The following is a 26495-nucleotide window of genomic DNA, read 5'->3' on the forward strand; positions in this document are numbered from 1 at the left end:
GTTTCTTTTTCTTGAGATAGAAAGTAGCTACAATTAGCTATCATCCCTTGTATCATCCCTTCTCTCTGTAAAAAGTATTTTCACTCCTCTGATGTTTTCCAAGTGGCCGTTACTGTATCCAGTGCAGCTTTTACTGCTCACTGCAAGGAAGAGCTAAAATATCTTCCGTCTCTACGCCCACAGCTATGTTTTTCTTAGCCTCCAGTAGGAAAACCTTTTAATTTCTATCTTCCAACACTATGAACCATAAGAACAGTCTGGCGATCACCCCAGGTTCAGAGAACAAAATCAGCAAAGGCCTGAGTGTTGCAGCCAGCACACCCCACGAGCAGCTGTTAACCGCTTAGCATCCACACGGGTCACACGGGAGCTTCTGACTTTTTGCCACAACCATCACCCCGTCGGGAAGAATGAGCCAGCCAAGTTCCTTTGGTATTTCTATTCACTCTAGGGTCCTGGAGAACAAACTGAAGCTGCCTTTCTGGAGAAAGAATCATTTGTATACTATTTATAATTTATATAGTTCATAGTAAACATGGACAGCTATAACTATTCCGTGAAAGTGAAAGTGTTAGTCGCTCAGTTGTGTCTGACTTTTTTTGCGACCCCATGAACTGTAGCCCACCATTCCTCCTCTGTCCATGGAATTCTCCAGGAGAGAATACTGGAGTGGGTAGCCATTCTCTTCTCCAGGGGATATTCCCAACCCAGAATCAAGCCTGGGTCTCCTGCATTGCAGGCAGATTCTTTAGCATCTGAGCCACCAGAGATTCTGTCAAAAAGGCAAAAAAATTTCTTTTTGGAAAAAAAAATCCTTCTATATCAGGAAATATAAAATGTATACACAAAGTGTATAAGACAAAAAACGTGCAGCTTAATTAATCAACATAGAGCATAGAGAAGAATGAAATAATGCCATTTGCAAGAACATGGATGGACCTAGAGATTATCATACTAAGTAAAGTAAGCCAGACAAAGACAAGTATCATATGATATTACTTATGTGTGAAATCTAAAATAATGATACAAATGAATTTATTTACAAAGCAGAAATGGACTCACAGACATAGAAAACAAACTTATGATTACCATAGGCGGGGGCGGGGGGAACAAATTAGGAGTTTGGGATAAAAATATATATACTTCTATATGTAAAATAGATAATCAACAAGGACCTACTGTATAGCACAGGGAATTATATTCAATATCTTCTAATTACCTATCATGGAAGAGAATGTAAAAAAGAATATAAATATGTGTGTATATATATGTGTGTCTGAATTACTTTGCTGTACACGTAAAACTAGCACAATATTGTACATCAACTATAATTCAATAAAAATTAAAAACACAGAGCGGAGGCTTGTGTAACCATCACTTTGATCAAAAAAGAATGAAACCAGCACCCCAGTCACTGCCACCTCCTTCCCATTGCCACTTCCCCCACCCACCCACATAGGTACTCACTGTCCTGCTTAAAACCCTTTTAAAGTGGGTTTCTGCTTGCTTTCTGTGGGGCTGCCTGAGAGAGAGCAGAAGCACGGCCTTGGGGGGCTGGGGGTCTCCGGGCAGGTTCAGAGGAGGCTTGGTGGATGGTAGCGTGGCAAGCTATCTGACCCTAGGTGCAGGCATGGACTTGAGTCTGTTGTAGCATCTGCCATGCAGACTGCTCTTTGTAAAAGCTGCAATGATTCAGTCCTCTAGCCTGAGCTGAATTCCCAGCCCCTCCCTGGAAATTGAGTCTGCGGACCTGTATGTATCTAACGCACAGTAGTAACTTCTTTCCACGCAATTCCAGGACCTTAGCTTATTGCCAGTGGGTGGACAATCTCAATGAGACCCGGAAGATGCTCTCTCTTAGTGGTGGCGGTCCCTTCAGTAACCTGCTGAGGTGGGTCGTGTGCCACATAACGAAAGGAATCGTGAAACGCGAGATGCATGGCCACGGCATTGGCCGCTTCTCCGAGGAGGAGATTTACATGCTGATGGAGAAGGACATGCGGTCTTTAGCAGGGCTTCTGGGTAACGTACCACACCTTCTATTCTGTATTTTCTGTCCTTACTTTTTGCATGATTAGTAAAGCACTGCTAGTTTACTGCTTTAAAGCTTTATTTTGGTTGATTTCTTTGCTTCTACATGTAGGTTGCAGTCCCACCTTTTAACCAAGTCCCCTAATTTTCAGGAACATGTGTCTCTCTTCTGAATCACTAGAGGGTGAGTGTTTCTAGTGTGGTGAACCTCCCGGGTGAAGAGAACGTAGAACGTGGCATAGCATTACCAGCTGGCTGTAAGTGGTGATATTTCTGAATGTGTTGTGAGCCAAGGAGGAATTTGAGCAAGGAAGCTCTTCTATTTATAAATGGGTCAGGGTGAAAGGCTATTTATAGACACATCTGCTCAGAAGATTTGACTGGGTACTGTTGACCTCCAGCTAGGAGAGATGCCAACCCAGCCCGAGTGAATGAGCGACATTTGACATTTTCTCACGTCTTTCGTTTCCCTTTGTAATCTGAGTCTTCTTCTTATTAGCGTGTTTGCGCTCTTCTGATTTTGTATTTACTGCACCCAGTGGGTTTAACTGGGCTTGGGAAGCCTCTCAAAGAGAAGCACCAAGGGGCCTTTCTCCATGGGTGTGTGACGATGCTCAGTCGAGTGACCCACCCTTGCTCACCTGGTTGGCTGGTGGCTGGGCTGATGTGACATTGTTCTGAGTGAAGCTTGAGCCTTAGCTCTGACAGTTCACAAACAGATCTTTTGAATTCAGCTTCGATGTGTGAAATAATGGCCTCTCCTGGGGACAGCTCGTGTATACGGAGCCAAGGTCACAGGACCTAGTCCTTCAGAGCTGCCGATTTTGTCCAGCGACTGTGGTTTTCCTTGGTCCTCTCTTGGTACCCTCATCTCTGTTCCGGAGCACATTAAGTACCTCACCTCCTCCAGGAAGTGGAGTTTCGGATTTGTTTTGTTCAAACCTACCTGGTACCCAGGAACTGGGGGCTGTTCTGTTCAGTGACCCACTCTGACTAGCTCCTTCCTGCTCCTCGCCACAGATGCTTACTGGACCTGGAATCCTCCCTGGAACCTGCAGAGGGAGATCCCAACAGCACACCCAGGTCTTGGCCAGCTTTGTTGTGGGGGCAACAGCAAGGGGTGGGCGGGCTTGATGCGCTGGGTTCCTGCTCTAAACACTCATTCCAAAGCCCCGCCTGGCTTGGAGGTTGATGCTGTCTGGACCCGCTGGGGCTTTGTCTCTGTGGGCCCAGGTGGGCCTGCCTGATGTAGGTATGAGTGGAATTTGCCTCCAGTTTGTCTCGTTCCTTTGGAAACTTAGTGCTGGACTCTGGGCCACACAGAAGCCAGTGCAGAGAGGACCATTTCTTCTCAGCAGTGACTCTATCTGCTCCTGGCTTCTTCCCCAGCTTTCACTGTAGGGAGCCCCGGAAAGCCAGAAGTTGAGCTTCCAAAGTGATGATAGTTCATCTCTAATGGTTTAACCGTGCTGGTTCCTTAACCAGAGTGGGGTGATCATCTCCCTTCTAGAGCATTTTTGGTTGGGGAACTTGGGATCAGGGTGATAGTCATAGCGAGGATAACACCAGTGTCTCTCCCGTGTTTGACTTCTCCCCACTGCTGGTGAGATGGGAGGCAGTTGCATCACTGATGGCTGGGCTGGATCCCTGGCACGTGTCACAATGGCATTCTGAGTCCAGATGAGTTTCTAGGATGAGAAACTGAGTGGGTTATTTGAAAAGCTAAAGTTTGCTAGAGTCTATTCTGAATAGGGGTCCAGGGAGCAGTCTGGCTTTGATTTCTATTGTAAGAGAAGCACATTTTCTGTGTCTGGGGAAGAAGAGGCTGTCTGGCTGAGCATCATAATTTTCTTACTAAATGAGGCAGAAAGCATCTACTTTTCCCTTCACCCAGGATATAGCTTACTTATAATATCCAGCTATTTTATGATGTTGCTCTTGGAGGTTGAGGGCAGCATGGACTATAGAGTCTCATCATTGAAGTCAGTTTCCTGGGCTTTGTGAGTTGAAGTCATACTCATCCTTAGGAGGCTGGCTTCCAACAAGGAGATGTGTTAAAACTCCAGGCTGAAGTGCACAAGTACTTGAGGAGAAAAGGTCTCTTTCTTTTTTAGGAGCTGCTATTGAAAGAGCCCTGCTTCCCTGCTAGCTCAGTAGTAAAGAATGTGCCTGCCAATGCAGAAGATGCGAGTTTGATCCCTGGTTCAGAAAAATCCCCTGGAGAAGGAAATGGCTACCCACTCCAGTCATTTTTGCCTGGGAAATCCCATGGACAGAGGAGCCTTGCTGACTACAGTCCATGGCATTGTGAAAGAGTCAGACAGGACTTAGCGACTAAACAACAACAACAACAGTGGAAAGAGCCAAATAATAAAGTGGAATTTGTAAATGAAAGTGAGAAAAACAAGCTGGTTTCCAGCCAACTATACTAGACTAAAGTGAAAATGAAATGCACGTTTCCCTCCTGATCTGAGGCTTTATTGATTCATGAAAATGACTCTGGGAGTCTTTACTTTTCAGAGTCCTTGTTGCCATTGGGTTGGCACATGTCAAAAAGTCAGATCTATTGGTTATTTTAATAAACATCAGTGTGTAATCTTGGCTAGTTAATAAAGAGTAATGAGATGTAAAGTAGTTCTTTGTTTCAAAGGAAGCAAAATGAGTCTTGTCATGTATATGCTTTGGTCACTCTTATCAGCTCGTAGAGTTACAATGTGGTATAGTTTTTCAAAATGATTGTATTTTGCTGTTGAACTAAAAAAATAAAATCATTTAAAATTTGTTTATTTTTCAATTTGTAAATAACTTTGCTTTTCAAATATATAGATATTCAACTGATCACTTAGTCCTTAGATAAATAACATATGAAAGTGCAAGTTGCTCAGTCGTGTCTGACTCTTTGTGACCCCATGGACTGTAGTCTGTGGAATTCTTCAGGCCAGAATACTGGAGTGGGTAGCCTTTCCCTTCTCCAGGGGATCTTCCCAACCCAGGGATTGAACCCAGGTCTCCCGCATTGCAGGTGGATTCTTTACCAGCTGAGCCATAAGGAAAGCCCAAGAATACTGGAGTAGGTAGCCTATCCCTTCTCTGGCAGGTCTTCCCAACCCAGGAATCAAACCAGGGTCTCCTGCATTGCAGGCGAATTCTTTACCAACTGAGCTATCAGGGAAGCCCATAAATAATATATGGAAGATTAATAGTATATAGGCTTTGTGACTAGTAATAGAAAAATCTCTAACTCATTTTTAACCTGAAGTACCTTTGGGGTCCCATCTGTCCAGACTGAAAAGGCTTGCTATGGAGCAGAAGTGGTGATGTGGTATATTAATTCTGTATCCTGCAACTTCACCGAATTTACTGATGAGCTCTTGTAGTTTTCTGGTGGCATCTCTAGGATTTTGCACATATAGTATCATGTCATCTGCAAACAGTGACAGTTTTACTTCTTCCCTTCCAGTTTGGATTCCTTTTATTTCTTTTTCTTCTTCGATTGCTGTGGCTAGGACTTCCAATACTCTGTTGAGTAAAAATGGTAAGAGTGGTCATCCTTGCCTTTTTCCTGATCTTAGGGGAAATGTTTTCAGCTTTTCACTGTTGTGTATGATGTTAGCAATGCGTTTGTCACATATGGACTTTATTATAAGAAAACTGGTCTTAGAGTGTTGGGACTGCAGAGCAGGAAGCTGGGCTGGGTAAGAAATAGATTGGGGTGGGATCTGGTAGCTGCAGTACAAGAACTTCCCTCTTTGGGGAGTGTGCCTTAGGTTGTTGCCAGACTGCAGTTTTATAGTCCTTGTCTTGTGGTTCTCAAGCGCCTGATTGCAATATGAAGCTTTTGGAAAGCAGGTGGACCGGAACTAAGGAAAGTTGAAGCGGTGGCTCCTCATGTGCAGGCGTTGGGGGTGGATGAAGCTGGACCGAGTTTCTTCTCATGCGTCTGACTGCCCCTCAAGTTCAGGCTGGGGAAACAGTCTGCAGGATGGGGGTGTCGGTAGGTCATACTGTTATGAAGGGGTCTTCAGGGAGCCATGTATTTATCTGATCATAATAAAGCAACACAGATGACTGAACTCTAGTGTTTCTTTGCTTTTGATTGGACCTTCATAGGCCCTGCATAGTGACGCAGCACTTATGGAAAAAGCAAATGAATAATTGGCAAATAGAGTTGGTTTGGGAGACATAATCATATTGGGGATAGAATAATAAGAATGCAATTTCAGTTATGAGGCTCAGCTGGGCACTGTTGATGGGCAATAGATACCTGCTGGATGAATGAAGGAGAAAAATGAATGAATGTCTGGAGACGTTTAGCAGCCAGCCAATGAGGCACTCCAGGATTTGTGGATCTGAGGGTACTTTCTGAGCAAAATTTGAAATTTGTGAATGCTTTTAAGAGGCAGGATCAGAAATAAGCCTGGGCTGTCTAGGTGGAAACTGAAAAATCCTGTGAAAGAATGTTCTTTTTAGCCACGGCTGGAGATCTTAGGTGGGAGAGTGTACTTGGAATGATTAGAATGCAGATGGAAGGGTAATGCCTTTGACTCAGGACTGCATGAGTCTGACTGTGGGAACATAGCTGCATTCAGCTCTTTGTAAGGGACTGTGGATGAGCTGGGGATATTTATTGATTTATTTTCGACTGCGCTGGGTCTTCCTTGCTGTGCTTGGGCTTTCTCTAGTTGTGACAAGTGGGAGCTACTCTTCCTTGCAATGCACGGGCATCTCACAGCAGTGGCTTCTCTTGTGGGCCACAGGCTCTAGAGTACAGGCTCTTCCTTAACTGTGGTGCAGAAGCTTAGTTGCTCCTCCGTGTGGAACCTTCCTTCACTGGCAGGCGGATTCTTTACTGCTGAGCCCCCAGGGAAACCGGATCTGCCTGATTTCCGCATCTGCAGTTCAACCAAGCCTGGACCCTATGTACTATGTTTAGGATATGTGATTGGCTGAATCCGTGGATGTGGAACCTGTGGATATGGAGAGTTGACTAAGGGACTTACTTGAGCATCTGCGGATTTTGGTATATGTGGGAATCCTGGAACTGATACCCTAAGGGACAACTGTAATTACTAGATAATTAAGCCTTTTGGGGTTTTTCCTAGAAAGAAAAAATTACGAGAATTTTTATCTATAAAGAGGATTATAATGCTGAAACATTGATTATGATTGTTAATAGTATGGATTTTTTTTTGTCCAGAGTGCCTGGTTTTTGTTTGATATGGTAACAGGAAGCTTAAGTTACTAGGCACTCACCACTCTCTTTTTCTTCATCCTTATCTGCCCCCTTATGTTGTCAGCTTTCCCTTCTCTTAGGGCAGCTGAAAGTTTAACCATGACAGAACACGTATAAATTGGTTTATCCTTAGGTGGCTACTTATGGATCGTTTGTAAGTAATTTGCATTTTTCTCCAGAAAGAATGATGCATTTCATAAGTTCTCTTTGATCACAGGCATACCCAGCGAAATTGTTATTACTGCAAAGGGTGCTCTGAAGAGCTAAGCAGAGAGCTGTAATGTCAGGGGACTGAAGATTGTGGTTTGCGAGAGAGCTCAGAACATTTAAAGGTTTTTTTTTTTTTTTTTCAAGGATGCAAACTTAAGTGACAGCAAGGATAAAATCAACACTCAATTCATAATTTGCTTCTACATAAAAAGTTGAATTGAAATCTAAATTAAGTGCGAAGGTCAAAGAGAGCATTTCAAGATTTTTAAACAACTGAAGACTAACAGGAAAACTACCTGAACATTATTTTTGTATCAATTATGCAACGGCTGCTATGCTAGGCTCTTGGAAAACAAAGATGAATAATAATGGTATAATGGTGTCCACTTTCAGGAAGCTTATAGTATATTGGAGCTCATGTTTCTAGGCTGACAGTATCCTAGGATGTGAAAAATTTCCGCATGTGATCTTAGAATTCTGATTGTAATCTTTCAGAAATGAGGAGGCTAGGAAAAATGTCAGAAGATGGAGATAGGATATCATCCTTGTTTCCAAAAGGGGGAGAGAGGAAGTAAATTCTCATAACGAAATAAAACACTAGAATAGATTATTGAATAGATGGCTGGTTTTCTTGAAGGACTATTATTGGTTCATTGCGAATGTCATATCAAAAAGTGATTGCAGTCATCCCTCTGTATCCACTGGGAATTGGTTCCGGGACCTGCTATTAATACCAAAATCAGCGGATGCTCAAGCCCCATTGTTGGCCCTTTGTATCTGTGGGTTTCACATCAGCAAATTCAACCAGCCTCGGATCATATATGTGAGCAGTGCATTTATTGAAAAAAATCGCATACAAGTCGACCTGCAGCAGTTAAAATTCATGTTGTTCAGGATCAGCTATTTTCTTGGCTTATTGGACCTACTGATTGGATAGACAATCTCTTGATTTCTTCAAACCATTGGAGACCATCTGTCATGATATGCTTGTGGAAGATGGCTCATTTTCAAAGGTGGCTTCATGGATGCCTATGGTACCACCAAGGTTTCTTGAGTGGTTTGTTGTGGGGGAGAGGGATCCCTTGATGGCTGGACTCTTTCTACCCTTTCTTCACTTAGATCAGCTCCTCTGTTACCTGTCTGTGTATTGGGAATCTGTTTCATTTTGTTTGATAGAGAACTTCCCCTACCAAAGAAGAAAGTTGGAAAGCCCCTGGATTAATTGGTGGTGGATGTGCGCTTGGTTGAGTATCTGTATTCTCACAGTACCCATTAATGGACTGGTATCCCCTGAATCTCCAGGGACGCTGCTCTTGTCTTTTCTCAGAGATCTATTGACAACTTCAAAGACACGCTTAATGGTTTTTAAATGACTCCAGGTGGAAGGATAGCTAAAAATTGGATGGAAAAATCAGGAATCAAAGCTGTCAACAATAACAAGAAGAAACCCAGTAGGGATAAATGTCAAATTCTATACTTAGGACCCCAAATTGAATTGCACTGATACAGGGTGGGGAGAAATATATGAAAAAAGATATGAGGATTTTAGTTGACTTAATCTCAATATGTCACCAGCATAATAGACTCCCAAAGAAGCTAATAAAAACGTAGCCTGTTTAAACAAAGCATAATGTCTTGGATTAAGTTGTGTTCTCAAGGAAGCTTTTCTGGAACTATCTCCCAGACTGTGTCAGGAGAACCTGTTCCCTGCTCCCAGGCCCCTGGTACTTTCTCCCCCAGAGCACTTCGTGTACTATCTCTGAATGGTAGGCTTGACTGTCTCCTCAGCTGGACTGGGTTCCAGGCCTGGTGGATGAGTTTCTGTCTCTAGAGACGAACAAGCCCCTGGCACATACGAGGCTTTCAGCAAGTGTTTGTTGAACAAAGGATGCAATACTCAGTTCTGAGGTCCATCTTTTAAAAAGAACGTGGCCAAACCCGGGTGCATCCAGAGAAGGGTGATTAGGAAGGTGGTTAGTCTCAAGATAATTTCCTCTGAGGAGGATAGTGGGCATAGATAGTCTGGAGAAGTGCAGATATAAGGGTCATAAACTAGTTTTTTTTCAGGTATTGACAGAGGGTGCCTTAGGTGTTGCTGCAGGTGATGGGCATGTTTGGGCAGAGGGGGACTGGGGTGTGTCTGAGGTGAAATGACGACAGGCAGCAGCTCAGGCTTTGACGGCACTGTAGAACAGACCCATCTAAAGTTGGGAGGGCTTGTGACAGAGAGGCGTGGTGGGATACAGTCCGTAGGGTTGCAAAGAGTCGGACATGCCTGAAGCGACACAGCGCGCACGCATGCACGCACACATCTTGTCACGTGGTCGGAGCCACTGTTCTTTAGTTGCTCCATGAGGGTGAGGACCACCATCCAGATAGCCGGGGAGTCTTTTCACAGGCAGTATGATGCTTAACTGGAAATTGTCTTTGGGGATCCTTTCGGTTCTGATGGTTTGATAATTTTGTATTCATTCTCTAGAGAAAAGAGCAGAGGCGGGTTTCCATGTTCTAAGACGAGGCAGATTTATTCACTTGTGCTCTGGTTCATCTCTTGGATTGAGGTTTATGTTTGGGCTGCCACTCATGGCTTCCAGAGGCTTTAAATGATCTGCCTTTGCTCTATGCCCCTTGTTTTTAAATCTACTTTTTGAACAAGGTTGATTTCCGATAAACCTCTCTTCTAATCTTCTACTTCTTTTGAAGTGATTTTTTACTCCAAGACTTTTGGACAGTAGCAAAGTTGTTTTTTGTTTTTTAAGAGAGCTTGGGAATAGGCTGTTTTAACAGCTGCTCATCCTACCCTGTTTAATTGCATCGTGTAAGCTGCCCTGCCTTCTCATGAAGTGTGCAGGCCGAGGCTGGGAGCATACCTCCGCATACGCAGCAGCCACACGCCTTGCCTCCCAGTGAGAGTGGCAGGGCAGAGTCTTCACAACTGGCAGCAGAAAAGGATGAGAAATATTAGGTTATATCTATGTACATATTAGCATATTTAGCATATGTTGAGTAACTGAACAGAGGGCAGAGGAGGAGAACAAAGACAGGAGTAATTATGCCTGTCAATCTAGCTCGAAAGAGAAAACCCACAGATAAAGAAGAAAATACTAGACGCTATAAGGTATATTCTGGAACCTCAAAGCAATGTTTCCTAATGTAGGTTCTAAGCCCTTTGCAAATTTCAGGGGCCTGTCTAGGACAGTGGTTCTCAGCCCTCATTGCTTATTAGGATCAGGGCTGGGAAAGTTATTTTTAAAATCCAGGAGGTGGTTCAAATATGTTTGTCATTTACTAGAGGGCAGAGAGAAGCGCTGGTGTGTGTTCTGGGAAGGGGCTGCATGAGGGAACCGTGTCTTGGTTAGGGTGACCCTGGTTGGGTCTGTCTGCATGGGCCTCGGCCCACTCCTTCCTTCTCTCCATGTCGCAGACCTACTACACAGACTGCAAGGGTTTTTTTTTTTTTGTGTGTGTGAATAAATTTTAGACACCATTTTTAACAGCATCCTGAAGATGTTGTAGTCTTACAACACCCATGGGAGTTAGTTATTTCACAGTTGAGAAAGCCCAGTGGGGGTCAGAGAGACTAGGGAGCCAATCTTGGGTTGTGCAGCTAATGACAATGCATTTCTTTTGCTCCAGGACAACTTCTGTACGTGTGCTTTGGTGGCTTGTTAAAGTCACCTGCAAGAATAGTAATAACTTGACCTGGAAACCATAAATTTTATTTTTACCTGGATTGATGGGGTTCCTGTGAAAACTTAAGCTGTGTAAAGATTCATACCAGAATCTGATCTGACTGAAGTAAAGTGATCCATGTACTCTGAAAGATCTTTACATATTATTCAGGAACTAAATTGCTGCAGCTTCTAATGGAGAGGGCCATTAGATCCAGTCCTCAGAGAGCAGCAGCTCTTCTCTTCAGGCATCACATCCATTCCAGGCTTCCAGAAGGAGGGCGCAATGGAGGCCTGGGGGGCCTGGCCACCTTCAATAGCCAGGGATTGGTGGGGCCAGGCCCTGCTCTTGTTAAAGTCTTTATATCCTTATGTGGCCTTGAGTTGTGGCTGATTTCTTTTTTAGTTTCATTGTTGCTATCTCAGTTGGTAAAAATGTCTTGATTATTAATGAAATAAAAAAGTTATTTAGCAGATTAAAATGAAATGCTAATCAGTGCTAAATTCTTAGAATCTTTATGGCTTATTTAGCAGCACACATTGGTTGATGTCATTCTGACAGAAGCAGTCTGTTTTTGCTTCATTCTGGGGGTCTTCTAATTGTTTTGTTCCCTGAGAAAAGTGACTTTGTGTTTAAATGTAGTGTGTGTGCGTGTCCAACTTTCTGTGGCCCCGTGGACTGTAGCCCACTAGGCTTCTCTGTCCATGGGATTTTCCAGGCGAGAATACTGGAGTGGGTTGCCATTTCCTATTCCAGAGGATCTTCCTGACCCAGGGATTGAACCTGTGTTTCTTGTGTCTCCTGCATTGGCAGGCAGATTCTTTACCACTAGTAAAGAATGGGAGTAAACACATGAGAGGCCCATGTGTTTAAATGTTTTGGGTTCCAATTCCTGAATGGTTAAAAGAAAAGAAAAATATTCACAAGATAATGCCATGCAGACAGTAGATCTTTAAATCCCACTCCATACTGAATATTTTGTAATAACCTATAAGCCTGTAAGGGAAAAGTGTATATATATATATTTAATACTTTGATATACACCTGCTGGGGTCCTGCCGTCCTTCCGATTTCATTTCTTTTTTATTTATTTATTTTTTTATTGAAGGATAATTGCTTTACATAATTTTGTTGTTTTCTGTCAAACCTCAACATGAACCAGCCATAGGTACACATATGTCCCCTCCCTTTTGAACCTCCCTCCCGTCTCCCTCCTCATCCCCCCCACTCTGGGGTGATACAGAGCCCCTGTTTGAGTTTCCTGAGCCAGACAGCAAATTCCCCTTGGCTATCTATTTTACATATGGTAATGGAAGTTTCCATGTTACTCATTCCATACATCTCACCCTCTCCTCCCCTCTCCCCATGTCCGTAAGTCTATTCTCCAGTTTCATTTCCTAAACCTTGCCCATTCTGTGAAAACAACACTTGTCTTCTCTCTACTTCACAAACACACCATGCTTATCCTGACCTTGTGATACTTCTCTGTTTTCCCTGACTAGAATTCCCTTCTCCAGATTTGTGCGCCACTAGATCCTTCTTGGGGAAAAGGCAATGGCAACCCACTCCAGTACTCTTGCCTGGAAAATTCCATGGACGGAGGAGCCTGGTAGGCTGCAGTCCATGGGGTCGCTAAGAGCTGGACTCGACTGAGCGACTTCACTTCCACTTTTCACTTTCATGCACTGGAGAAGGAAATGGCAACCCACTCCAGTGTTCCTGCCTGGAGAATCCCAGGGATGGGGGAGCCTGGTGGGCTGCCTTCTATGGAGTTGCACAAAGTCGGACACGACTGAAGCGGCTTAGCAGCAGCAGCTTCAGATCCTTCTTGACATTCATGTCTCTGGGTAACTATCACCTCCACAGAGAGGCCTTCCTTGACCAACAGTCTAACGTAACTGTCAGTCACCCTCTATCACATCACCTTACTTTAATTCTCTGCATTGCACGTATCACTGGCTAATGCTTTCTTTTTTGTTGATTGATTTGTTTATCATCTCTCCATGGGATGTAGACTCCATGAAATCTGTGACCTTGTCTATTCTGTTAGTCCCACGATTCCAAGTACCCAGAGCTGTGTCTTGCATATAATCAAAATAATATTAAGAGCTGACGTTTATGGAACATTTCCAGTGTGCTTAGGCAAATAGTAATACAATACATAGTACTTACCCTCATATGGTAATATATATACTTTTCTAATAATATACATGTGCATTTGAAAGGAAGTAAAAGTCGCTCAGTCGTGTCCAACTCTGTGACCCCATGGACTGACTATACAGTCCATGGAATTCTCCAGTCCAGAATACTGGAGTGGGTAGTCTTTCCCTTCTCCAGGGGATCTTCCCAACCCAGGGATCAAACTAGGATCTCTTGCATTGCAGGTGGATTCTTTACCAACTGAGCCACAAGGGAAGCCCCACATGTGTGTACACATTAATTATATAATATACAACATAATGTATTATACATGTGATGTATGTAGAACATGTAAAACACACAGAGAAGTAGAATAGTGTTTAATAGTCCAACGAATAGCTTTATAACCATCACCTCTATTTAATAGTTAATGTTTTGTCATAGTTACATCAACTGTTTTTTTCTTGATGTGGAAGTGTTTTAAGGTTACAGATATCATGACGTTTAACCTGTAAACACTTTTAAATGCTGCGCTGATATTTTTCTCCTGGGGTCGGCAGCCTCCAGGATGCCCCAGTGATCCTTGCCTCCCAGGATTCATCCCCTCGGGTAACCCCCTTCCCTTGAGCACAGGCTGGACTTACTGCTTTGCTTCTGACAAACGGAATATGGCAGAAGCAATGGGATGTCCCTTCTAAGATTAGGTTTTAAGAAAAATGGCAGCTTCTGTGTTGCACATCTTGTCTCTCCTGCCCTTGAACTTTCACTTGCTCTGATGGAAGCCTGCACCATTGTGAGCAGTGTGGTGGAGAGGCCCATGTGGCAGGAACTCATGGCCAGGCTCCAGCAGGTGCTACATAGTCCTGTTAACAGCCTCATGAGTGAGTTGGGAAGCATCTTCCCCCGGTCAAGCCTTGAGATAACTGCAGGCTGGCTGACATCTTTTTTTTTTCCCCCAATATTTGGGATTTTTTTTTAAATTGAAGTACAGTTGATTTACAGTGCTGTGTTAATTTCTTCTGTATAACATAGTGACTCAGTTATACTTATATACACAGTCCTTTTTATATTCTTTTCCATTATAATGTATCCCAGGATATTGAATATAGCTGCCTGTGCTATACAGTAGGATCTGGTTGCTTATGCATTCTATTTGTAATAATTTCCGTCTACTAACCTCAAAATCCCAGTCCATCCCTTCCGCACCTCTCCTCCCCCTTGACAACCACGAGTCTCTTTGCTGTATCTGTGAGCCTGTTTCTATTTTGTGTGTGTGTGTGTGTGTGTTAGTTGTTCAGTCATGTCTGACTCTTTGTGACCCTATTGACTGTAGCTTGCCAGTCTTCTCTGCTTCTGGAATTCTCCAGGCAAGAATACTGGAGTGGGTAGCCATTCCCTTCTCCGGGGGATCTTCCTGACCCAGGTCTCCCCCATTACAGGCAGATTTTTTTACTGTCTGAGCCACCAGGGAACCCCTATAGATGGGTTCATTTGTGGCATGTTTTAGATTCCACATGTAAGTGATATTGTATGGTCTTTGGCTTTCTCTTTCTGACTTGCTTCACCTAATGTGATAATTGTAGTTGCATCCCTGGCTGACATCTTCATTGCAGCCTGTGAAGGACCCTGAGCCAGAGGCACCCAGCGAAAGCTGCCTGGGTTCTTGACTCACAGAAACTGTGAGGTAATAAATATTTGGCCTTTTAAGCTGCTAAATTTTTGAGGAAATTTGTTGTGTAGCCATCAATAACAAACACACCTACATAGCCCCAGTCCCATTAATCCTAGTAGGAGCCTCTCTGAGCACGGCTGAACCGTGGAGGGTACAGCTGGGTTGTCAAGAGGAAAGAGTGCTTATCCTGCTGTGATGGGCAACAGGCATCAAATCTCTGTTGCCTTAAGTTATGTGGATAAAAGATTTTACACCTTTTGGAAGTGGAATCTTATCTTTCAGTCTCTTAATAAGTCTCTTAATAAGAGACACTTATTACTACTCATTCTGGTTTTAGTAGTGTTCTTGTCTTGGCTGTGAAGAAACCCAGATCTCTTCCGAGGTTATAGAGCTTGACGCACAGGAGGTTTCTGTCTCTGGATTCAGTGATCTTTGAGAAAGTGGTGTGCACGGGGGAGACAGTTGTGTGGGACATTCTTAACCATCTAGTGGTCAGGATACATGGACAAGAGGGTTCAGTAGGGGAGTAATAGATCTCCCACAGGGTAGGCACTAAAGAGTCAGTCCTATGCTTGAAAAGACTCAGCACACAGAATTCTGACCGAGCATACTCATGGGTGTATCATCTGAGAAGGAATCAGATCCCCGCCCCCCTTTTTTTTTTTTTTGCCATTCCCAGACCAGGAATTGAACCCAGACCCCAGCAGGGAAAACACCGAGTCCTAATATTGGACTGCTAGAGAATTCCTCAGAAAGATGAGGTCATTAGCAGTTTGATTTCATCCCAAGGGACCTGTGCCTATTGTGTGAGTCAGGTCTACCACTCTGGCCAGATGCTAAACAGTTCTGGTGGTTAAAGATTTTCACCAATTTTTGGTGATTGCTCAGATGTTTGAGTGGAGAAGGAAATGGCAATGCATTCCAGTATTCTTACCTGGGAAATCCCTTGGATCGAGGAGCCTGGCTGGCTGTAGTCCATGGAGTTGCAAAGAGTCAGACACGACTTAGCAACTGAACAAATGCTTGAGAATGGTTGAAGATCCCGCATTCCAGCTGAGGTGAAACCTGGGGTCCATAACGTGAAGAAAAGCCCTCCAGGAATGTGGAGTCTGCTTGCAGGACCTTGATGGCCAAACACAAAACTTGCCATTAGAATTTGCTTCTGTTCACCTTTCTTAAAAGAAGGATAAGTTCCTTACAACAGGATTTGATTTTAAACTTCAACATGACATTGAATTCAGTCTGATGTGTTATTTTATTAACTAAATCATATTTGAGGGCAACCAGATAGTCTTTATTGAATAAAGAGAACAGCTGCCTCCTCTGTTGCCCAAATACAGAACAGCCAGGACAGAAATGAAATTAAGGAGAAAGCCTCTTGGGAAGTGATTTGACTTGGGGTGCTCTCTATTCTTTACCCTTAGAAGGTGTAGTTGGGAAAGTGAAACTGGGGAGATACATAGAGCTTTTATACTCCTCAAATCTCACTATTTCAGTTAAATGTCTAGTCAGACCCAAAACCAGCAATATTGTAGCAACTTTAAGAAGAGAGATAAATAAGAAGGCCGATCATCAGTGAGTCAGTAACGCTGCGTCATTGTTAGAGATGTCAGCTATGGTTCTTGAAGATTTCCAGAAGCTGCTGTTTAATGATATTAAATTATAATAATAAGTAAGCTAAGCAAGTATTTGCCTTCTCCTGGGAATGTTTTCCTACTCTAGATCTCCCATGTATGAAATTTTTCTACAACTGCTGCAATTCCTTTATCCCGCTTCCTTAAAATTACAATGTATGTGCATGAATGCTTTGAGTGTGGAGTTCAGAAGGTGTTCAGACACATTAATAGGAGGACTGAAGTTCAGAAGAGCAAGTGCAATCCTGTCTTATAGTGGAGAATGTATGTGCATCCTTGTTTGATTCACAGGGAGTTTTAAGAGCAGGGACATCAACAAAGAGAAGATTCGGAGGAAGAGGGGAGATGGCAGTTAGGGAAGGGGTCAAGATAATGCATGTACACTGAAAAAAATTTTCTTGTATGTCCCTCTAGAGAATTTTGTGGAAGATTATAGGAGTATCTAGTTGCCTTCCAGAATGCAATCTGAGGAGCGATTAAATTTAGGGGCTTCTTCTGGTGCCCCCCCCCCCACTTAATTTTTTCCCAGAGTGTAAGGCAATTGGTGCAACTAGTAAATGTCAGAATGTTGCAAAAGGTAATAATTTTAATTCTGATATTTACTCATAAGGACTGTTAATAATCTCATATATAAGATAGCACCCCCTGCAGTTGAAAAAATCACACATTCAGTGATTTTAGAGTATGCTGGGAATATGAACAAGAGCTCTTTAAAGGCAGTGGCCTGCCCTGTTGTTTCTGACAAAGAGAAATCTGACCAGGAGTGTAAGAGAGACTAAAAGGTAGATTTCCTGCTGCTTTGCCCTCTGGGAGAGTCTCATGCAGAAAAAGAACTTCAAGTGTGTGTTCTTTGAAGGTTGGAAGGTTACTGGGATCTGTGCCATCCTTGGGGAAGGTACTCAAAATCTTTCTTTCTCAATAGTCCTTAAAGTCTTAGTTAATTGAGAGAGGAACAATTAGAAAAGGAATGGTATTGACATTGACTTCACTGGAATTATCTGCATATAAATCGTGTTGGTGCTCAAGTATAGGGGACACTAAGTAGGTGAAACATGTAATTATCATTTAATCTTAGACTAATAGAAAAATGAGTGCTTGAAAATCTTTTGACTATTAATCTTTAATTTCTCTCTAGACAATATTTTCCAGCATAGCCAGTCTTTTCTGCCACTTAACAGCACTTGGAAATATAGCTAAATGGCAGAAATGGAACTGATAGTGGCCAGTAAAAGCTGGGAACAGAATTAGGAAGGGAGTAAGTAGATGTAATTCTGTGTTCATTTCTGTAGCTGCTTCCCAAACACTCTGTTCACTATCCCAAAATGATACGTGTGAAAACAAGTCATCAGTTTTTACCTAGAAGTATGTTAGTGGAGACTTAATTTTCCTAGGAATGGGTGCTGTGCAGAGTTATTATTTAGTGTCTACGTCATGTCTGACTCTGCAACTCCATGGACTGTAGCCTGCCAGAATCTTCTGTCCAGACAATCTTCTACTGGAGTGGGTTGCCATTTCCTTCTCCAGGGGATCTTCCCGACCCAGGGATCAAATACGCATCTCTTGCATCTCCAGCATTGGCAGATGGATTCTTTACCACTGAGCCACCAGAGAAGCCCTGCCATGTCGAGTAAATATGACCATTAATACTTTGTGTGCTTCCAGAGGAAAGAACTGGAATCAATGGCAGATGTCCCGAGGAGACATATTTTGTCTCAGTATAGGGAACTGACTAACCACTGAATTGCCTGCCTTGCCCAGGAAATGTTGGATAAGTTCCTGGAGGGCTTGGGTTTGGGAAATGTCTGGTCAGAAAGTGGGTGAAGGGATTTCTATACTGGGAGGAAAGTTGGACTGTTCTGCCCACAAATAGTACTTGTTCTATTATTGGTGATGAGTGTAAAATAATTGCGTATGTTAGAATAGCACCTTCTAGTTTGCAAAATGCTTTCACATTTTTACGTTTTAAAATCCTGACAGGAGTTCTCTATTCTAAGAGAGGACAGAGATCAAGCATACTTAAATCTACTTGCTGTTGTTCTTGTTTAGTTATTGAGTTGTGTCCAACTCTTTTGCGACCCCACAGACTGTAGCCTGCCAGGTTCCTCTGTCCTCATGGGATTACCCAGACAAGAATACTGAAGTGAGTTGTCATTTCTACCTCCAATGGAGATCTTCCAGACCCAGGGATCTAACCTATTGGCAGGCGTTGGCAGGTGGATTCTTTACCACTAAGCCACTAGGGATAAAGATGTCTAATACTTAAGGCTATCAACACCTTATTTGATGATTTCTACTGTGATAGATATCAGATGTGCAGAAAAGTAAAAGACAGTTACCTGCCCTCAAGGAGATTAAACACTGCTTGAGGAGACAGGACACACACATAAATAAGACTATGAGATGACATGTGTGAATTACCTAATGATTGATTTAGATGAGTGGTTCTCAAAGTGTGGTTCCTGGACCGGCAGCCTTAGCACTACCTGAGATTTGAGTCCCACCCATACCTACTGAATCCGAAACCTGGGGATTCGTGGGAGATAAATCAGTATTTTTTAAAAACCCACCAGGGGATTATGATGCATGCTTGAGTTTAAGAACACTGACATACTCAAGTCTAGACCAGCACTTCTCAAACTTCAGTGTACATGAGAACCATCTGGAACAGCACTATTCAAAGTGTGGTCCAAGAATTGCTGGCTCTTGAAGAATCACTGAACCGAAAGCTTGTTAAAACACAGATTCTCTCCCAGTCTCCCTCTCAGTCGTTTTGATTCAATAGATAGCATTTGTGGTGCTGATGCTGCTGGTCCCAAACTATTCTTTGAGCAGCCCTGCTCTGAACAGGTGTGCCGCTGGGGGTTGGCAGAGGAGAGGTGCTCGAGGACTGGAGAGTGCAGGTAACCTCTCTGGAGTGGAGGAGGGAGCATGTGTTCTGAGCCTTAAGGCAAGTGTTGAGTTAGACCAGTGGAGGTTCTTTGAGGAAGGATGGGATGGGAGGTGGTGATGAGAGTACCGTCAGCTGCCTCTGTGCATCTCTACAGAAGCCAGGGAGGGGTCCACCTACTGAAAATGAAGCTTGAGTTGCCTCGTCACCCAAGCCTTCTCCCTCAGTGCCCTTCAGAAGTGCCCTTAATGTTCTATTTTTGCTAAAACCTCTAGTAGTGAGAACTGGGTCCACTTGGTGAAGCCTGGGGATGCTACAGACTTGAGACTTTGACTTGGCTTTTTCATCTCTAAGCAGAATCTAATCTAAATTCAGTCTTTTTCTTAAAAAATACTTCCTGCTAATCTCAAAAGACCAAATCTGGAACAATTTGAGCAACACAAGGAATAATGAGAGTACTGGATTACAGGCCATAGAATAAAATAAATATCGACAGGTGCATGCTTACATAAATAAATAATTGACTATGTCAGTAAAAGGGGGATGAAGGGAACAGTAGTATTTGAATAAAGACATGTAGAAGTAATAGAGAAATAGAAAATCCTGATTAGGCAAGTTCCACAGTATTTAGTTGTTTCAGTTTGACGTCTATTGATGGATGCTAAAATTAGTGGGCCAAAGTTTGAGGAGAAACAGGAGAGTGATACAGTATCAAAGTTTCTCCCCCAAGGTTATTAACTGCAAAAGGAAAACTAGTAACATTACAGGGAAGAAACCTTATGGATACTACCTTTACCACGTGGTCAGAGTTAATATCCCCAGTGATAAGACATATGGACATTATGGACCTCCTGATATGATGCTCTGAGAAGGGGTATTAGGGGTCTCCAGAGAAATAAACCAATAGGAGATATAGATCTAGATATCTGGATCTATCCATGTCTGTTTCTCTTACATACTACATTTATATGGGCTCACACAAATATGGAGGCTGACAGATACCAAGATCTGCAGAGGGGGTTGGCAAGCTGGAGACCCAGGAGGGCTGATGGTGTAGTTCCAATCAGAACTGGCTTAAGACCCTGGAAAAGCCAATGTTTCCATTTAAGTCTGAAGTCAGGAAAGGCCTCTGTCCTAGTTCAGAGGCAATCAGGCAGTAGGAATTCTCTCTTCCTCTGGGGAGAGTCAGCCCTCTTGTCATATGAAGGCCTTCAATTAACTGGAGGAGGCCCACCCACACTAGGTGAGAGTGTCCCACCCACACTAGGGAGAGTGTCCCACCCACACTAGGGAGAGTGTTCCACCCACACTAGGGAGAGTGTTCTACCCACACTAGGGAGAGTGTTCTGCTTTACTCAGCCTATCACTTAAATGTTAATCTTGCCCACAACACCCTCATAGAAAAACCCAGAATAATGTTTGACCACATCACTTAACCCCCCCATGCTGTAGTCAGATTGACACATGAAATAACCATCACAGGAGCATTTGTAAAAATGGATGGCTACTCTAATGATTAACCACCTTGGACAAACCCAAGTTGATGAACATTTTGCAAAATAACTGATCAGGATTCTTTAAAAATGTCAAGGTTATGAAAGACAAGGAGGGACTTCCCTGGTGGCCCAGTGGTTAAGACTCTGCTCACTACATGGGGTTCAATCCCTGGTCAGGGAACTAAAATCATGCAGGGCACGAATGTGTGGGTGGGGGGAGGTGGGAGGGGGGTAACAAGGAAAGACTGAGGAACTAAGGCGACCTGACAACTACATGCAATTTGGGATCCTGAAGCAGAGAAGAACATATAGTTGAAAAACTACTAAAATTTGAATGAAGAGTACAGTGCAGTTAATTGAGTTATATTGATGTTAATTTCTTAGTTTTGGTAAATGTACTGAGGGACTTCCCTGGTGGCTCAGTGGTAAAAAATCTGCCAGCAAGGCTGGAGATGCAAGCAGGAAACATGGGTTCGATCCCTGGGTCGGGAAGATCCCCTGGAGAAAGCAAATGACAACTCACTCCAGTATTCTTGCCTGGAGAATCCCAATCCATAGGATTGCAAGAGGGTCTGACACGACTGGGCGACTAAACAATGACAGCAACAATAAATGTTCTGTGGTTTCCTAATTCAGTTCAGTTCAGTCGCTCAGTCGTGTCCTACTCTTTGCGACCCCATGGACCACAGCACACCAGGCCTCCCTGTCCATCACCAACTCCCGGAGTTTACTCAAACTCATCTCCATTGAGTTGGTGATGCCATCCAACCATCTCATCTTCTATCGTCCCCTTCTCCTCCTGCCCTCAATCTTTCCCAGCATCAGGGTCTTTTCCAATGAGTCAGTTTTCGTATCAGGTGGCCAAAGTATTGGAGTTTCAGCTTCACTGTCAGTCCTTTCAATGAACACTCAGGACTTATCTCCTTCAGGCTGCACTGGCTGGATCTCCTTGCAGTCCAAGGAACTCTCAAGAGTCTTCTCCAACACCACAGTTCAAAAGCATCAATTCTTCAGCGCTCAGCTTTCTTTATAGTTCAACTCTCACATCCATACATGACTACTTGGAAAAACCATAGCCTTGACTAGGCAAACCTTTGTTGACAAAGTAGTCTCTGCTTTTTAATATGCTGTCTAGGTTGGTCATAACTTTCCTTCCAAGGAGTAAGCGTCTTTTAATTTCAGGGCTGCAGTCACCATCTGCAGTGATTTTGGAGCCCCCCAAAATAAAGTCAGCCACTGTTTCCCCATCTATTTGCCATGAAGTGATGGGACCAGATGCCATGATCTTAGTTTTCTGAATGTTGAGCTTTAAGCCAACTTTTTTACTCTCCTCTTTCACTTTCATCAAGAGGCTCTTTAGTTCTTCTTCACTTTCTGCCATAAGGAAGGTGTCATCTGCATATCTGAAGGTTATTGATATTTCTCCTGGCAATCTTGATTCCAGCTTGTGCTTCATCCACCCCAGTGTTTCTCATGATGTACTCTGCATATACATTAAATAAGCAGGGTGACAATATACAGCCTTGACGTACTCCTTTTCCTATTTGGAACCAGTCTGCTGTTCCATGTCCAGTTCTAACTGTTGCTTTCTGACCTGCATATGGATTCCTCATGAGGCAGGTCAGGTGGTCTGGTATTCCCATCTCTTTCAGAATTTTCCACAGTTTATTGTGATCCACACAGTCAAAGGTTTTGGCATAGTCAATAAGGCAGAAATAGATGTTTTTCTGGAACTCTCTTGCTTCTTTGATGGTTACCTAAGCTGTTCATATTAGTAGAAGCTAGTTGAAGGGTATACAGAAACTGCTATTTTTGTAACTTTTATATAAGTCTAAAATTAACTAAAAAATTAATTAGGAAAGTTTTTTAAAAAGCTTTCTGCCATTGGGTACTCTGAGGACTTCTTGATAAAAGAGAGTATTTTTATAACCTTTAAATTTATAATTGTAGTGTGTGTGTGTATGCATGTATAATTGTGTGTCTACCATGAATGCTAAATTCTATCCATTTTTTGAGGGAGGGGGCAAGTACCTTAAAAACTCTTAGACTTTTGTTCTTTTCTCCTTCTATATTCTATATTCCCTCCTGATTAAAAGCATCCTTTTGTAAACATTCACAGCTTAACCCTCCTGCTGTTCCTTGGGGCCTTTATCTCATAGATGAAGCTCTCTGTGGCATCTTGTGCATATCAGAGAGTATCAGGCTGGGCGTCAGGAGACTGTGTGCTGGCATTTTTTGTCTGTTTCTGTTATTATTAATAACTCAGGGTCCTTCTAGCTTTAATGTTCTGAGCCAAAAAGCAAATTTGGGCTAAACACTATATGTATTAGTTGATGTATGGATTCAAATGATTATATTTATTGTTATTATTTTTTCTTTTTTTTAAATCAAGGTCTTATGGGCTCTATTTTTAGGTTTCCTAAGTTTTATAAAATTCATGTACATTTTTTTCCTCTTGATCCCCAGAGTTTTTGGAGTCTACAACAGACTTCACATTGTACTCTAGCATTTCCCTTAGACTCTTTCCTTTTAGCAGTTTAAGGAAATCAACATTTCTGGGGGGCCAGGAAGCCATTGTAGCTCTCATTTAACATGTTTTCTTCTCTTTGAATCTGGGTGGTATGTGTAAAAGTGAAATTTGAAAGAGGGCTGTCTGAACTGAAAGCTTCCATTGCCATGAGATGGCTTTGAAGAAGGCTTGTGCTGGAAAGATGAATATAATTTATGAGATGGAGAGAAGTAGGGGGCACATGTGGGTTTTGGGAGGGCGAGGAGATGTATGGTGCAGCATAAGCAGAAGTGTGCAGAAGCATGAAGTGGGCTGGTGAATGGGGCTGTCCCAGGCCTGCTGGGTTAAAGAAGGGCAAAGCCGGAACATGGATGGGAGCAGAATGTGATGAGTCTTGGACTGCAGGTTGAGTTTGGACTGTATTTCATACCCCATTTCATAAATCATTAAAAATTGTTGTGAAAGGCAGTGCCACTATGAAAAGAATGTCCTAGAGATTTAGCTTTGGGTGAGATGTGGAATAGACTGTAAAAACAGAAGGGCTGTCATCAAGAGTGCTGGTATTTGATGAGTTACCCAGATTTGGTGCTAAGTGCTTTACATGTGTTATGAAATTTAATCCCCATATTGGTCCTAAGAATTACCTTTAATATCATCTCCTTTTCCAGATGGGAGAACCAAGGCTTGGAGAGGTTGATTAATGAGCAGGCTTTCATAGTGAATAACAGTGGGACCAGGATGTGAAGTAGGATGCCTCCTGGGCTGCCTTTTTATCCTGCAGTTTTAAAGCTTCTCTGTATGTTTGTTTCCTATTGGTGCTCAGTGGTGAGAACCTTGCCAAGACCATGGAGACATCATACAGAGCCTTGCCTCCTCCAAACTTCCTAAGTAGCTTAGGGTTCTGGTTCTCCCCGAGGAAATGTATTAATTTAATAAAGTAAGTGCCGAGGCTGGCTGTGCTTGACTGGGGCTACTCTTGAGATGGTTTAAGCAAATGTCCAGATGTTCTAAAGCATCTCAAGCTTTCACGACTAGAGTTGGAGACAAGGAGGTACCTCCGGGGTCCTGGGGGTGATCAGTTCTCCCTTTTCTCCATGAACCCCCTCCCTCATCTGCTTACCTTGGTATGTTCCCAGTTACTTCCCTGCTATGCTATCATATCAGTTGATATATTACAGAATTGTTTGTTTTACTTTTGTTTCTAGTTTTCAGTAAAAGAGGTGCATGCATTTGGTTTTGCAAAGCTTTTGATGCCCTGTTAAGCACATGTATGATGGAAGATACTGAATGCCATTGTGACTTAGCAGGACAGCAAGGGCCGGCCAGTGACCTCTCTCTCTCTCTGCTGCAGGTGACAAGAAGTACATCATGGGGCCCAAGCTCTCCACCCTCGACGCTACTGTCTTTGGACACTTGGCCCAGGCAATGTGGACCTTACCTGGGACGAGACCTGAACGGCTGATTAAAGGCAAGCCCTATGAAGCTCTCAGGTTTGGGGATTTGCTGGGGGCTGGGGTTGAGGGCAACACAGTGGAGAATTCTAGGCCCAAGCCTGTGAGCTTGGCTCTGCTTTGTGGAGACACCAGGCTGTGGTGTCTGGGGCCAAGGTTGGTTTTCTGTGTCAGGATCGGTAGAGGCAGAGGAGGAGAGATGGGGCTTCTCACCTGTCATCCTGCTCAAACCATGTTCCTAGCAAACCTGACACAAATCCTGCCATGTTCTACACAAGAGCTTTTCTTCCAGCAGCTTTCCTAGTGGACTTAACACTTGTCACCGAAACAGGACTTGAATTCCCCTAGTGTCCTTGTTTTGTCAGTCTGCCTTAATTTGCTTTGGATGGTGGTGGCTTTCCAGTTTCTGGTTTATCCAGCGCTGCAGCACCTGAGGTTGGGTGGTTGTGATGGACTCACTGCCTATCTTGCATGCTCCTTTTGAGCCCAGACTGGTCTCAGATATTTCACATATGGGTATAGGTACATAGAATTCTGTGTCATAAGTTCAAAGCATTCCCTTCTCCTATTCCAGTTGGGTGTCTGTAGATCATACCTGGAGAGTAGTAGAGCTGGAAAATTCAAGAACTTTGTGGGAAAATGAGGAAAATGTCAACAGATTCTTTGTAAGTCTGGTGCTATGTGAGGTATTATTATTGATATTATGTGTACATTTTGACCAAAGAAATATAATCTTGTATCTTTGTTGTGTGATCTTGATATAGGCCTGTGAGAATTATAATTCTAAACTGGTGGAGTAAAAGTGGGCTGAATGGGGCCAGAGTTAGAGGATGAACATATGTGTGGGGGTAGGGATGGGGATGGTTTCCAGGGGTCAAGTGCTTGTTGGCAATGGGGCAGGGAAAGTCAACTCAACCTGGGTTGATGTTAAGGGACCAGATCTTCATGTGTGTGTGTGTGTGTGTGTGTGTGTGTGTGTTGGAGTGGAGTGTTGGAATATGCACGGCTGCTGGGGCCTTTGAGAGAGGTTTCCTCTGCATAGATGAGTTGAAACCACTTTGAGTTATCTCTGGTTTGAAACAGTACCTAAGCAAGTACCTGGTGCTGGGAATGTGGGGATCAAGGTTCTATACTTTGGTTTGGGGAAGGGGAATGACAGGAGTTAATCAGGGCTTTGCTAGCTCTATCAGTAGACCCTAGGACTCTTAATCCCAGGGTCATGGGTTCAAGCCCCACGTTGGGTGGTTACTCTTCAATATTTGGGCTTCTGTAGTGGTTCAGACAGTAAAGAATCTGCCTGCAATGCAGGAGACCTGGGTTCAATCCCTGGGTTGGGAAGATCCCCTGCAGAAGAGAATGGTAACCCACTTCAGTGTTCTTGCCTGGAGATTCTGACAGCTTATGGTGAATGGTGCTGCCAGATTCGTGGTCTCGGAAGGAGAAGATTTAAGTCTGGGACCAAAGACAATCTCAGTTACTCAGAGCTTTGTGTAGATTTTATTAAAGTAACGGGGATAGAAAAAGCTTCCAACAGGAGGCACTGGAAGCGGGAGGAGAGTAC

The 26495-nt window shown here is 43.3% G+C and overlaps 1 protein-coding gene across 4 annotated transcripts in view; it reads left to right on the forward strand.

The window, feature by feature from the left end:
* The window catches only part of FAXC (failed axon connections homolog, metaxin like GST domain containing), a 74711-nt gene that overhangs the window by 24539 nt on the left and 23677 nt on the right, over positions 1-26495 (forward strand). For all 4 annotated transcript variants that reach the window (XM_043890008.1, XM_043890006.1, XM_043890007.1 and 1 more), the window contains 2 exons: positions 1799-2022; positions 24835-24951. In XM_043890008.1, the coding sequence (XP_043745943.1) occupies positions 1799-2022; positions 24835-24951 (341 nt within the window). The remainder of the gene's footprint in view (positions 1-1798; positions 2023-24834; positions 24952-26495) is intronic.

The sequence above is a fragment of the Cervus elaphus genome, chromosome 28 (assembly GCF_910594005.1).
Source record: "Cervus elaphus chromosome 28, mCerEla1.1, whole genome shotgun sequence".
NCBI lineage: Eukaryota > Metazoa > Chordata > Mammalia > Artiodactyla > Cervidae > Cervus > Cervus elaphus.